The sequence below is a fragment of the Trichechus manatus genome, unplaced genomic scaffold, assembly GCF_000243295.1.
Source record: "Trichechus manatus latirostris isolate Lorelei unplaced genomic scaffold, TriManLat1.0 scaffold00142, whole genome shotgun sequence".
Classification (NCBI taxonomy): domain Eukaryota; kingdom Metazoa; phylum Chordata; class Mammalia; order Sirenia; family Trichechidae; genus Trichechus; species Trichechus manatus.
The window spans coordinates 5,623,373-5,636,039 of record NW_004444078.1 but is presented as its reverse complement, the minus strand read 5'-3'; the positions used below and the strand labels follow the sequence as shown (position 1 = coordinate 5,636,039).

Below are 12,667 nucleotides of genomic sequence, written 5' to 3'. Positions count from 1 at the left end.
TTATAAGCTAATTTTTTTGTTGTTTAAATGTCCTTTTTCTGGTTAAGCCCAATACCCTTATCTTACACATGAGGAAAAAAGAGATTCAGAGCAGTGCAAACACTAGATCACTTACTCGTGATTCTAATTCCATTGTTCTAGTTACGACATGTTCAAGCTAACATTCATTAATTCATTCGAATAATAAATAGAAAAAGCTTTGTATTACTAATTGACTGGTAACTACTGAAAATGATGAATAAATTTGTGAAAATTAGTTTGCTTTAAATATCTGTTTACAGTAATAAGCAAAAGTTACACACCGATTTTCTTTAAAAATAATTGGTAATAATTATATTTTTATTACAAAGGAGACTTTCATTCTCCAGAAGCATTCTCAGTCAAGTGAAGCAGCAGATGTGTGTAATGGCACTTACCCCAGCCAAGAAAATAATACCACATCAAGCGCTGCTTCTCTGCAAACACGGCCACCACAATGAGTGTGTGTAGGTGAATGCCTTCACAGAGCATCCAAAAGTAATTACAGCCCATCAGGTAAAGATGAATGAACTGGGACACTTTACAACTCACCTGTGAGAGAAAAAAAATGCAATTTATATTTAGTTGCTGATGAATTCACATATAAAGCAATAGTTTCGTTTATCTCAGTTTTCTAGGGACATGGAATTTTCTCTCTTCTACACAAATTTTTATACACCAAAGATTCAGATCTGTAAAATGCCAGTCTTCATATTCATTTAATGATGCCTCTAACTTTTTAGCCACAGGCTCCAAAGATTTATAATGGTACAACTCACAAAAAATGTATAAAATCTACATACAAATGTATAAAACCAAAACCAACCCGTTGCCCTTGAGTCGATTCCAACTCATAGCATTCCTATAGGACAGAGTAAAACTGCCCCATGGGGTTTCCAAGGAGCAGCTGGTGGATTCACACTGCCGACCTTTTGGTTAGCAGCTGAGCTCTTAACCAGTGCACCACCAGGGCTACAAATGTATGCATATATATAAACACAAAAATATAAATACCTAGTAGTTTATCATATTTTACAGATAAATATATGCTGACAAGTGATTTTTGCTCCTAGAGTATCTTTGATTTTCATATTTCCAAATTTATTAATGTAGTGAATACATATTTTCCTAATATAGTTTTAGCTATTATATAAGTATAAAATTTTCACACATGAATAGTTTTATATCTATTTAGATTTATTGTAAATATGTTAGCATAAACCCTTGATAACTGCATGCTGTTGGAAAAAATACTAATATATATGAAAGTAATTCGTTAAAAGTACTCAATGCTTGGAAAGTTCTGCAGATTATAGGCTACCAGTCCAAATATTTGTAAAGTAATAGCCTAATGGGCCCATAACTTATGCTATTCAAATAGGAGGCTTGAGGGTTTCACGTAGGTAAAAAAAAGACCATTTTATGATTTCCCTTCCTCTTTTCCTTGCTTTCTCTTCTTTACTCTTAAGGAGACAGGAAGAGAGAGGTTCAAATATAAAATAAAGAAAACACAAGGGAGTAAGAGATACAGTTTACTCCTCAATAGGAGTAATAAATTTAAATCTCCCCTATTAGGTTCAATTTACATTCTGAGACTTAATAAATATTAAGCAGTAATTCTCAATATTTTTTAAATAAAGCATTCCACAAAATAGAAAATTGAAAATGAAATACACTGGAAAATAAATGTTGAGTTATCATAGAATGGCAATAACATTTGCATAGGAGTTAGCTTACAAAATATTTTTACATACATTGTCTTATTTAATCCTGAAAATAGTTCTGTAAGGTATGCATTATCACTATTTATATATTTTATAGATTAAAAAAACTGATTACTGGAGAAGTTAAATGATTTTCTAATGTTCATGTAACATCAATCAAAGCTACACCTCCAACATAAATCCTGTAATTCCAATTGTTTTCACCACTATACACAATGCCTGATAGAAGGATATTTGTAAAACCTATTCCTTCATTAAATACATGTGAATAATGTATAACATTCTTAGATTTTGAGTAATACACCTTGATATCAAGCACAGCATTATATTAGCAAAGTGCTCTCAAAGGTAAAAGTGAGTTATTCAAGTACATTGTATAGAAATGATAGACTTCATTCAACTTCCTTGTCTGTGTATTTAAAAATATTTTTAGACATTCATATCCATTTGGAATTCTAATTCCTGGTTTCATTAAAAAAAATCTATAAACTGTTATGATAAAAAGAGCTTAAAGCATGCTTTAGAAAAAAATATGATGTAGGGCACTGGTGGTATAAACAGACAATACATTTTTCTAAGGAAATATTTAAAAATACCTGTACTACAGTTTGCAATTTGTGTGATAAACAAAATATCCCCATATATAAATACCAAAAACCAAAACCAAAAGCATTACCATTGAGTTGATTCTGAATCATAAAAACCCTATAGGACAGAGTAGGACTACCTCATAAGGTTTCCAAAGCCATAAATCTTTATGGAAGTAGACTGCCACATCTTTCTCCCCCGGAAAGCTGGTGGGTTAAACCACCAACCTTTCGGTTAGCAGCCGAGCACTTTAACCACTGGGCTTCTCCTGTATGTAAATACAAGGATTAAAATCTATTGCTTTGCAACTTTATGACAAAACTCTGAATCTCTTTGCCCTACAGAGATTCACTCCAAAATGTCCGGACATTGGCCAGTCTTTTATATTGCTAATTATACTCCAGTGTTTCCTATCCTGGTGACTTTAGTGGACCACATAGAAAATTAAAGCAGTCCGGATGCATATGTGCAAACAATGCAGGGAATTTTAGAATTTTGGAAAAACCCTAAAAGCACACATATGACAGTGTTTTTTATTAACTGATTGAGTGAAAATCCCTTCCCTTCCCTGATTTCAGTAACTAGATGTCTTAGTCTTAAAAAAAAAAAAAAAAGAACTTTTACATATACACACAAATCCATATCCAAATATGTATGTGTATATATACATATACTACAAACTTTATGAGAGCAGATGATTTTTAAAATGAGCATGTGTTTAAGTTATACATGCAGATATTTTGATTTAAATACAGTGTATGTATGCATGCAGCATGCATAAAGTACATAAATTTGTATAGATAAAATTTAACTCATGTTTTTAAAAAACTGGCTTTTATGTTATGACAGACTCTGTGCTTGTTTTTGTGACTCTTTTGAGGCACATCTTAAAAATTGTGCTTTCAGGAGGAGTGTGCCTTCATATTATAGGGAGAACAACTAGGGTCACCAACTTGAACTGTAAACTTTCACTTAAAGCACAATAAAAATAAAAAAATAACTATCAGGGGCAGTGGTTAAGGGTTTGACTGCTAACCAAAAGATCAGCCGTTCAAATCCTGCAGCTGCTCCTTGGAAACCCTATGGAGCAGTTCTACTTTGTCCTATAATGTCGCTATGAGTTGGAATCGACTTGATGGCAGTGGGTTTGGTTTTGGTTTTTGGTAATAACTATCAATGGTTTGACAACTTTGTATAAAAAAAATTCACAGAGAACTTTATTGAGCATTGCTTTTTTTTATTGTTCACATATCTGCCTTGCAGTTTAAAGTAGGAGTTAGGAGTACACATCTTAAAGTCACACTGCCCTGGGTCAAATCTAAGTTTTGTTATTTATTGATTGTGAGATCTTCAGGAAGCTATATAACCTCTCTGTTCCTCAGTTTTCACGTTGGTAAAATGGTGTTGATGATAAAAATGATAGTACTGACCTTCTAGGGCTGGTGTGGTGATTAAATATGTTAACACACATACAGTGCTTAGAAAAATGCCTGGCAACATAGTGCTCATGTAATTGTTATCTTAGTGAATACTGATGGTCACTTTATGGGGTGACAGTGTTCTTAAGGGAGCCACAAAATAGTTAAAATATCAGTAAATCAGGTAATTGTTCTTAAATTTGTGTGCTATCAATGTTGGTACAATATTTGACTGAGTTTCCCAAAATATGTGTCAAAAATCGTCTAAATGTAGATTAGAATCAAAATTTAGATATGAAATATAATTATCTGAAAAGATTTTAAAAATTGTGCTTTCAAAGAGATTTGAAGGAAACAATTTTTTAAATGTCTCTTTGGAGAATGAAGACCAGGTAGATCCCTTTGAAATTTTATATTAAAAAAGTTTACTATAATGTAGGAAATGTCTCATTCATTTCTCATCTTCTGGTTTTACTGACTTTTTTAAGTCAGCCTGATACCAAAAACATTTTTTAATTAAAATTTTTCATTTTGATGAACTTTTTTGGTACTACTCTTAGTTGCTTTGATTGATTTTTTAAACTCAATTGGGTAAATGTTAGGTAGTCTAAACCCTAATGTCCCACAAGCTACAGGACTCTATAGCCATAAAATGAGGTAGAGATATGTCTAGAATATATAAACAATTCAAGCAAAGACATTTATTCCTCCCTTTGATATTCAATCTTTATATCTTTGAGAATGTTGGGAAATATTCACCTTACTGGATTGAAAATAGTTACATATGTTCTCTACATGTCAGAACTTAAAACATGCACACGTGTATACTTAATCATACACATAATACAAATATCAGGGCCTTGCCTCTTCCCATTGAACCTAAGGGCATAACATTGCTTTACTTACAGGATTTGTAGCCACTAAGGCCTGGTTGTTGGCTACTGCAGTGAGGTGGATGATCGTGACAATAGAGTTACAGACAAAAGAGAAGAACAGATTTTTGTGCAAGGTAATCCTTTGGCAACTTAGGCTCCTAAAAGACAAGAGAAAGCAAAGTGTGTTGACATCATACAATATTTCCATATTTTTCATTAATAATCATTCAAATAAGATACATTGCCAATTCATAGCAGCTCCCCAAGACTAACTTGTGATAAAATCTTAATTGGGGAAAACCTATAATTCCTTAAAACATAGAGATAAATGAGTTGCATCAGTATAAGTAGACATACATGGGGATGGAAATTTGCTTGTACAAAGCCTCCACATACATTTTTTGTTTAATCTCTCAATAAGACAAATGCTTTGATTCATTTTGAAAATGCACAGACTGAGATTCACTGAAGTTAGATAACTGACGAAAAACTCATGCAGCTCGTTAAATGGAAAACTTAGGCTTTGTTATATTCTAACAAACATAATTCTTTCTTCATTATACCCCTTAGGTTGTTCTATTTATATAGCTTGGGTGTTCTGTTTTTTGTGGTGGCGGTTAGGCAGACCAACCATGAGAAAGATAGTATTTTGTTTAGAATATACCAACTGATAACATACAGACATAGCAACCAATGAGATTTGTTCTACTTTCCTGAATTTTTCTAATTGGCCCAGCCAGATATAAGATATAAAATAGTGCCACCTTTTTTAGTGGAGTTTCTCTTGTATAAAACCAAAAAAACTGCCTTTATGGAATTCATATAAGAGTAGATTTCAGAAAGAGTTGTAATTAACTATAAGTAATGCCACTCTTCAGATTGAATCCGCTCTAAGAAGGTTGCTGTATATGACTGCCTTACCCATACGCAAGGATCAGTTCAAGTATAGGACTGCCTTACCCACATGATGCCTTTCTTTCAAAGCTTATTATGGACAAAGTTCTGAAATAATAGAATGGAATCCACTTGAAACTGAATATTTAATATCAAAACCAAACCGATACTTGAGGAAATAAGGAATTATTTTATTAAATAGACATGAAAGCTTATTTTGAGTGTTTTACCAAATTATCCAATTAATGTGGTCAACCTAGATAATTACCCTATACAACTCACACCAAAGACTTCATTTGATTTGGAAACTCTAAGGATATTTTCACCAATTTTTTCACTGTATTCCCTTATCATAAATAGATTATGTGCATTAGATATTATAGTTTGGCTGTGAGATCAATGTTGTCTACTTATAAAAATGCAACTCAGAATTTAGGCTATATAATCTCTGAATTTTCTTCCAGTGATTCTATATATAGCTCTAGTATTTTAAAAGAACCTGGAAGTGAATTAAATACAAATCATTATTTATGGATTGTCAATACATGCCATTCACAGAACTAGGTGCTTTGAGGGGAAACTTCTAAGAAAGGCTTCATGGACAAGACGGCTACTGGATAGATCCTTGAGTGTAAATAAGGCACAGACCCACGAGTATGTCAAACACAGCTGGAGTCCATCAAAATAGAACACAGCTGGGAACTGCTAGTGTTTTCATAGTAAAGAGTCATTTACATAGATTGACTTTGTAGTGCATGGGCAGTAGTGAGAGGCTGGCAGAAATCAAGCTGCTGAGTATAGATGATACTCTGTAGAAATGAAGAATCCTTGAAAGTATCAAACCAATGAATGACAAAATTCGTGTTATTATGTAAGGAAATTGAAAGGAAATTGAGGAAAAGATGGCCCTATTTTTGCTAAAATGTCACAGTAATGACATGATTGGTTTGTGTTCTGGGCATGAAGAGAAGTGATAAATATGAGAAACAGTCTAGTAAAGGATCATTCCTTTTAAATCATTTATGCGTGCTTTGTTTCTTGTAATTTATCACTCTTCTCCTCTAATGAACGTTATCAACGTATAAAATTTGTCCACATGATCTTGTTTGAAAATGCCTGCCTTAAGTTTACCACGTGTCTGTGGAGTGTCAAGTATTGCTTAGGGAGGACATGCTTGACCCTGCAAACAGGCACTTTGTTTAGTAACAGAACCCAAGTTCCTCAGCCACTGTCATGAAAAAAAATAAAAACAAAACTTTTCCTTGATTGAGCTATTCTGTCCTTTTCTGCTGAACACATTTATATTCAGATCCATTGGTTAAGACATATACAGATAAGAAAATTTCATAGTTTTCAAATTATGACCATGAAACTAGAAAGTTCTGCTTAGACAGCAAATGTGAAATATTTGTAAGGAATAAATTGGGATGAATAAAAACAAATGTTAAAGAAGGCTTTCAATAATAGCAATACTTGGTACAAGTAAGCTGAAATGTAGATGAAAGAGCTGAGAAACATAATAACTTTTATATTATAACTGTTGTTATTTTAATATTCACATGCAAAAAGATTGGAAGGAGGTAATATAAAATGCTAACTGTAGATAGCTGAAAAACAATTTTAATTTTCCATTTATACATTTAAACTCCCTGCTCTTAGCTATGATGGCCTGTGTTTCTGTTCCTCTCATAATTCCTCTTTTCTCATGACCTTGCTGCCATCTCAATCTGACTTGAAAGTTAGACTTACAAATGACCTGCTAGTATCTATTTTCTTCAAAGGGTGTTATTATTGTGAGTACAGTCTCACACAAACACAGACACACACACACAGACACACACACACACAAAGACTTCTTATTCTCTTACTGTGTAATAAAATGATATATAGTATTTCCTTCTTTTAGACCCAAACAATGTCATATTACAGGCAAAGTTTTGAAATAACAGGATGAAACGTACTTGAAACTATTGGAATATTTAATATCAGAACTAAACAAATAATTAAGAGGACATATGGAATCATTTTATTACAGAGACATAAGAGTTTATTTTGAGTGTTTTATAAAATTATCCAATTAATATGGTCAACCTAGATAATCCACCCTATATAACTCAAACCAAAGTCTTCTGCTTTGGAAACTCTGATATCCAGTTTAGCTGTTCAAACTCTTGTAATAGGCTGGACCATTGCCAAATCATTTTACTTTGTATTTTGTAAATATGTCCTACTGTCTAAAATATTAGCCTATTGTTTTAGTTTCTTCCATTTCTGCCTCCAGGCACTGTGCAACTTAAACAAATGCAGACAGTTGCTATCTGACATATGGTTTCTATCAATGTCTCATGGTAGAAATGGCTCAGATTTTTCTAGTGATACATGTTTTTTCCTTCTAAGCATATTCATTAACACACATAAGTGGATTAGTACAAATAAAATCAACTTGTAAATGAAAACCAAAACATGCAATTGGTAAACACACTGATTTGTTTAAATAAAACTCTACTTGTGTTGGTTTTTTTTTCTTCAAATTTTATCCTGCAACCAATTTTACCTACTCTACATTCTTAAATGTCCATTCTGTTGTTATTAGGTGCTGTCGGTTCAGTTTTGACTCGTAGCGACCCTATGTACAACAGGACAAAACACTGCCCAGTCCATATTTTACTCAAAATATTAAAAGCAATTATTTTATAAGCTTAGAGAGTATTTTACGAAAGAACTTCCTCTGCTGTCTTTAAATTTGATAATATCCCTTCCTATCCTAGCATGACCACAGAATAGAATGTGCAGTTTGTGGGTTTGGATTGTTTCCATTTCATATTCTCTTCATATAATTTTTTATGCACTATTTCAGTATCCAATTTTGACAGAGTTATGGACAAAGTTGCTACAAGAGTATCAAGAAAACCATTACACTCCATGTGTAAAGTAGCCGTGATACTTTTTGGAACAATAAAAGACAAGTAGCATCAAGTCAGTAAAAAAAAAAAACCAGTTGCCATCGAGTCAACTCTGAGTCATGACGACCCATGTCTGTCAGAGTAGAACTGTGCTCCATGGGGTTTTCAGTGTCTGATTATTTTGGAAGTAGGTCACCAGGCCTTTCTTCAGAGGCCTCTGGGTGCACACGAATCTCCAACTTTTTGGTTTTCAGCTGAACACATTAACCGTTTGCACTACCCAGGGACTTCATCAAGAAAGTTGTTGTGTTAGCTGCTATCCAGTTGGCCATGACTCATGGCAACCCCATGCACAGCAGAAGTGGACTGTTGTGATCCATAGGGTTTTCATTGGTTGAATTTTCAAAAGTTGCTCTTCAGGTCTTTTCTTCTTAATCTGTCTTTTAGTCTTACTGTGTCAGCAACACTGAAACCTGTTCACCATCATAGCAACATGGCAATCCTCCACTGACAGACAGGTGGTGGCTGTGCTTGAGGTGCATCGGCAGGAACCTGAACCTGGATCTCCCATATGGAAGACGAAAATTCTACCACTAAACCACCACTATCCCCTCATCAAGTTATTAAACCAGTTGCCATATGGTCTATTCTGACTCATAGCAACCCCATGTGTTTCAGAGTAGAACTGTGCTCCTTAGGGTTTTCATGGCTGTGACCTTTCAGAAACAAATTGCCAGGCCTTTCTTCTGAGGCACCTCTGGGTGAGTTTGAACAGCCAACCTTTTGGTTAGTAGACCAGCACTTAACTGTTTGTGCCACCCAACAACTCTTCATCAAGTCGTTACAGGGTGGTAATTCAGAGTGGATTTTGGAGTCTGACCTGAGCGTGAATCCAGGCTCTGCCACAATGGTGTGACTTTGGGCAATTTATTTAAGATGTCTAAATCTCACTTTCCTCATCTGTAATATAGAAATAATAATAACAATAATTCATAGGATTGGTCTGAATGTTAAATGAGATAAATCATATAAAGTGCTTGGTGTAATACCAAAACCATGGTGAGCTCTTATTTAAGTTAGTTATTATTTTTTAACATAATTAGCATATGACTAATTTTAATCAAGTTCTCTAATGGTTTTCTACCACAAATAATAAAATAGCATAAAGATTCACCTTGGTAATGAAAACTGCCTCTGTATTTTAAGAAATATACACTGTTGTAAATAATAAAACAGTAAAGAAATTGTCATCCTTTTATTAGAAAACACAAGAATTTATCATTAAAAGAAGAATTTCAGTAAGATGAAGGGCAACAGGTCAAGCAACCTAAATTTTGTTCCTATGGACTTTCATCCTTCCCACACTTGTCTTTATTTAAATGACCACTTTCACTATTATGCTGACATCAAGCATTATGCTTCTGCATCGTCGAAGTTCTGCCACCAGCATGGACAAAAACTTGTCTGTCTTTGTTACTCATTTAATTTTGACATGAGCTAGAAATGTTGAAACTGCTTTCCCCTCTAGTAATTATGAGCCATACTAATCATGGAAAAAGGAAACATAAGCAATATAAGAACAGTCCAGTCTCTGAGGTACCGCTTTCTTATTCTAGCTTATCTAATTTAGTAAATGCCCAGAACTTTTTCCAAGAAAACACTAACCATGTATCCAAGAGAAAAGCGCATGTTATATTTGAACGCTGCCAAAAACAACAGGCAGAACACAATGAAGATATTAAAAGAATAAGTAGTATGACTATCTTTTGTCTACTGAATGTAACCTTGGCAATGTATGACAAGGAATAGATACAACCCTTATCAAGTCTCTTTTGGAGACTTCTAGTGATTCTTTTGGCCAGATCAGAAAGAGCACCAGAGTGTTTTTAGCCAAGGTGCTCAGTGAAAGTCCCTCTAGGGGGGAAAAAGGATTGCTCTTGTTCTATCATGCTCACTCTCCCATGACCCCATTTTCAGGCTACTCATTTGAAATAACATATGAGTACAATGCTGCATAAAAGAACAGCTGTGTTCATTTTATGTGGCCAAATGATTTCCTCCCATTTGTAAATGGTCCTGGTTTCCAAATGGGCAAGACACAAAGAGAAGAAGAAACTGGCTTTCTGAATGCCTGTGATTCTTATACTCAAAAAATAAAATAAATGAATAAATCAAATAGAAATAAAAACAAACACCAAAAAAACTTTTAGAGGTAAAATTCATAACAATGACAACTACCATTTACTGAGCACTTAGAATATCCCAGGCACAGAGATCAGCACTTTACATTCATTATCTCATTTAACAACCCTTTGACGTATCATTATCCTTTAATAAAACTGAGCTAAATTGCTCAAGGTCACGATTCCAGTAAGTAGTCCATTGAATTTGAATGCTGAAGTTCTTAAGGAAGTAAAAACTCAGCAAGAAGGCTTTTGTCTATTTTAATATTCACTTACAACTATTTATTGATGCATATTAATGCATTTGGGCACTGTTCTGGATACTGGGGAAACAGTTATGAGTAAGAGAGCAAGCCCCTGACTTCCTGTTACTGATGTAACAATGGAGGGGAAGTAGATACGTAAATAACGTAATTCCAGATAGTGTTATGTGCTTTTCAAAAATTAAAATAGGTTTAAAGGATAGAAAAATACTGTGGCCAGGGTGATGGGAATACAGGCAGTCCCCGGTTTACAAATGAGATCCATTCCTAAGATTGTCTTTAAGTCAAATTTGTAGGTAAGTTGGAACAGGTACCTGCAGTTCTTATTTAACATCAGTTAGTCAAATGTTTGTCTTAGTGTATAGTATATATTTTACCTTTCTATGCATATAAAACACTTAAGAAACACTTCCAAATACACGAAAATATCTTAAACATAATAATACAGTACATAATAGTAATAATAATACAGTAATAATAAAAGTAACTACATACAGTACTGTACTGAAGAAAGAGAATCTGTGTGTGTGTGTTATGTGTGTAGGTATACAGTATTGTAAAAAAAAAAAATTAAACAGTTCTTAAAACAATTTAGATGCAAACCATTGTATTCAACTCAAAATTTTAATACAATAGGCTTTATGGCAGTCCATTCTTAAGTACGAGTTGTCCGTAAGTTGGATGTTGTAACCCAGGGACTTCCTGTACTCAAGATAATACTGAAACAAGAGAGGATAGGGGAGGAAAACATTCCAGAGAAGACACCCCAAGTGAAAGCCTTGAGCTTAAGGTTTTTGAGGAGCAGAAAAGACAATGCAAACAAAGCATAAGGCAAAAATCCACATTTTTTTTTTCCATTTTATAGATGAAGAAAATTAAATTCAAAAAGCATAATTTTCTTAATAAGTTTTTTATTCTGAAGCGCATACTGTTTTGTATTACACCTTAATATTCCATCAGCAAAAGCTACCAGCATGATACCCAGCTATTTCTGGTTTTTTGTTTGTCCTAAATACTAAAATACAGTTTGGAGGTTTTACTTTGACTCCTATGTACGCATATCTGTGGGGATGGTCTAGAAAAAATAAACTATGTCTGCAAGAGTAGAAACCAGATTGCAAAATATATTGTCTCTGGTGAGAAAAAGTTACTTTATTTCTATTCTCGATTTCAATTTATAAAATTTTAATTCATTCAAATAACTACATAGTTTTTACACCAAGCAATGAATCATCAGCTTTGTTAAAAAGATTAATTGTCATTCTATCCCCATGAAAATTTAGGTAAGTCTAAGTAGTACTTATGTTTCAACTTTTCAAGCAAAATAGATGAAATTCACAGAGAGAAGTTGCATATTTATCAAAAATACCAATAGAAATGGAAATATGTGATTGTTAACACACAATTATAGTTTTAAATAATAAATTTATGATTTAAAACAAGTACAGATTATCTAATTCAGTTATTTACTTCATATTTCCATACCTGGGACTCTCCTCTGTAAACCAGTAATAGCAATTGCATTATAAGGAAACTTTTTTTTGTAAAGATCAAATCTGTTACTTGCACTACTCAGTTCTTACATATGATACTGTAATGTGGAACTGCAGTGCTTTTATTACATAATTAAAGTGGACATATTTTAAAAGATTTCCAACCAAGACTTGCGTTATTGAACAGGAATGTTTTCCACTCTCACCATATTTGGTGTGAGGGAGATGGCTTTTTCAATACATTGATTATAATTAATTAATTTAGAAGTAAGATCAGTGAGCATGATTTAAGAAAACACTAATATATA

General features: G+C 33.5%; 1 protein-coding gene across 1 annotated transcript in view; it reads right to left on the bottom strand.

The window, feature by feature from the left end:
* The window catches only part of CALCRL (calcitonin receptor like receptor), a 116,175-nt gene that overhangs the window by 14,958 nt on the left and 88,550 nt on the right, over nt 1-12,667 (bottom strand). The window contains exons 10-11 of the mRNA XM_004385595.2: nt 4,655-4,781; nt 417-570 (exon numbers count right to left, since the gene is read on the bottom strand). Coding sequence (XP_004385652.1) covers nt 417-570; nt 4,655-4,781 — 281 coding nt within the window. The remainder of the gene's footprint in view (nt 1-416; nt 571-4,654; nt 4,782-12,667) is intronic.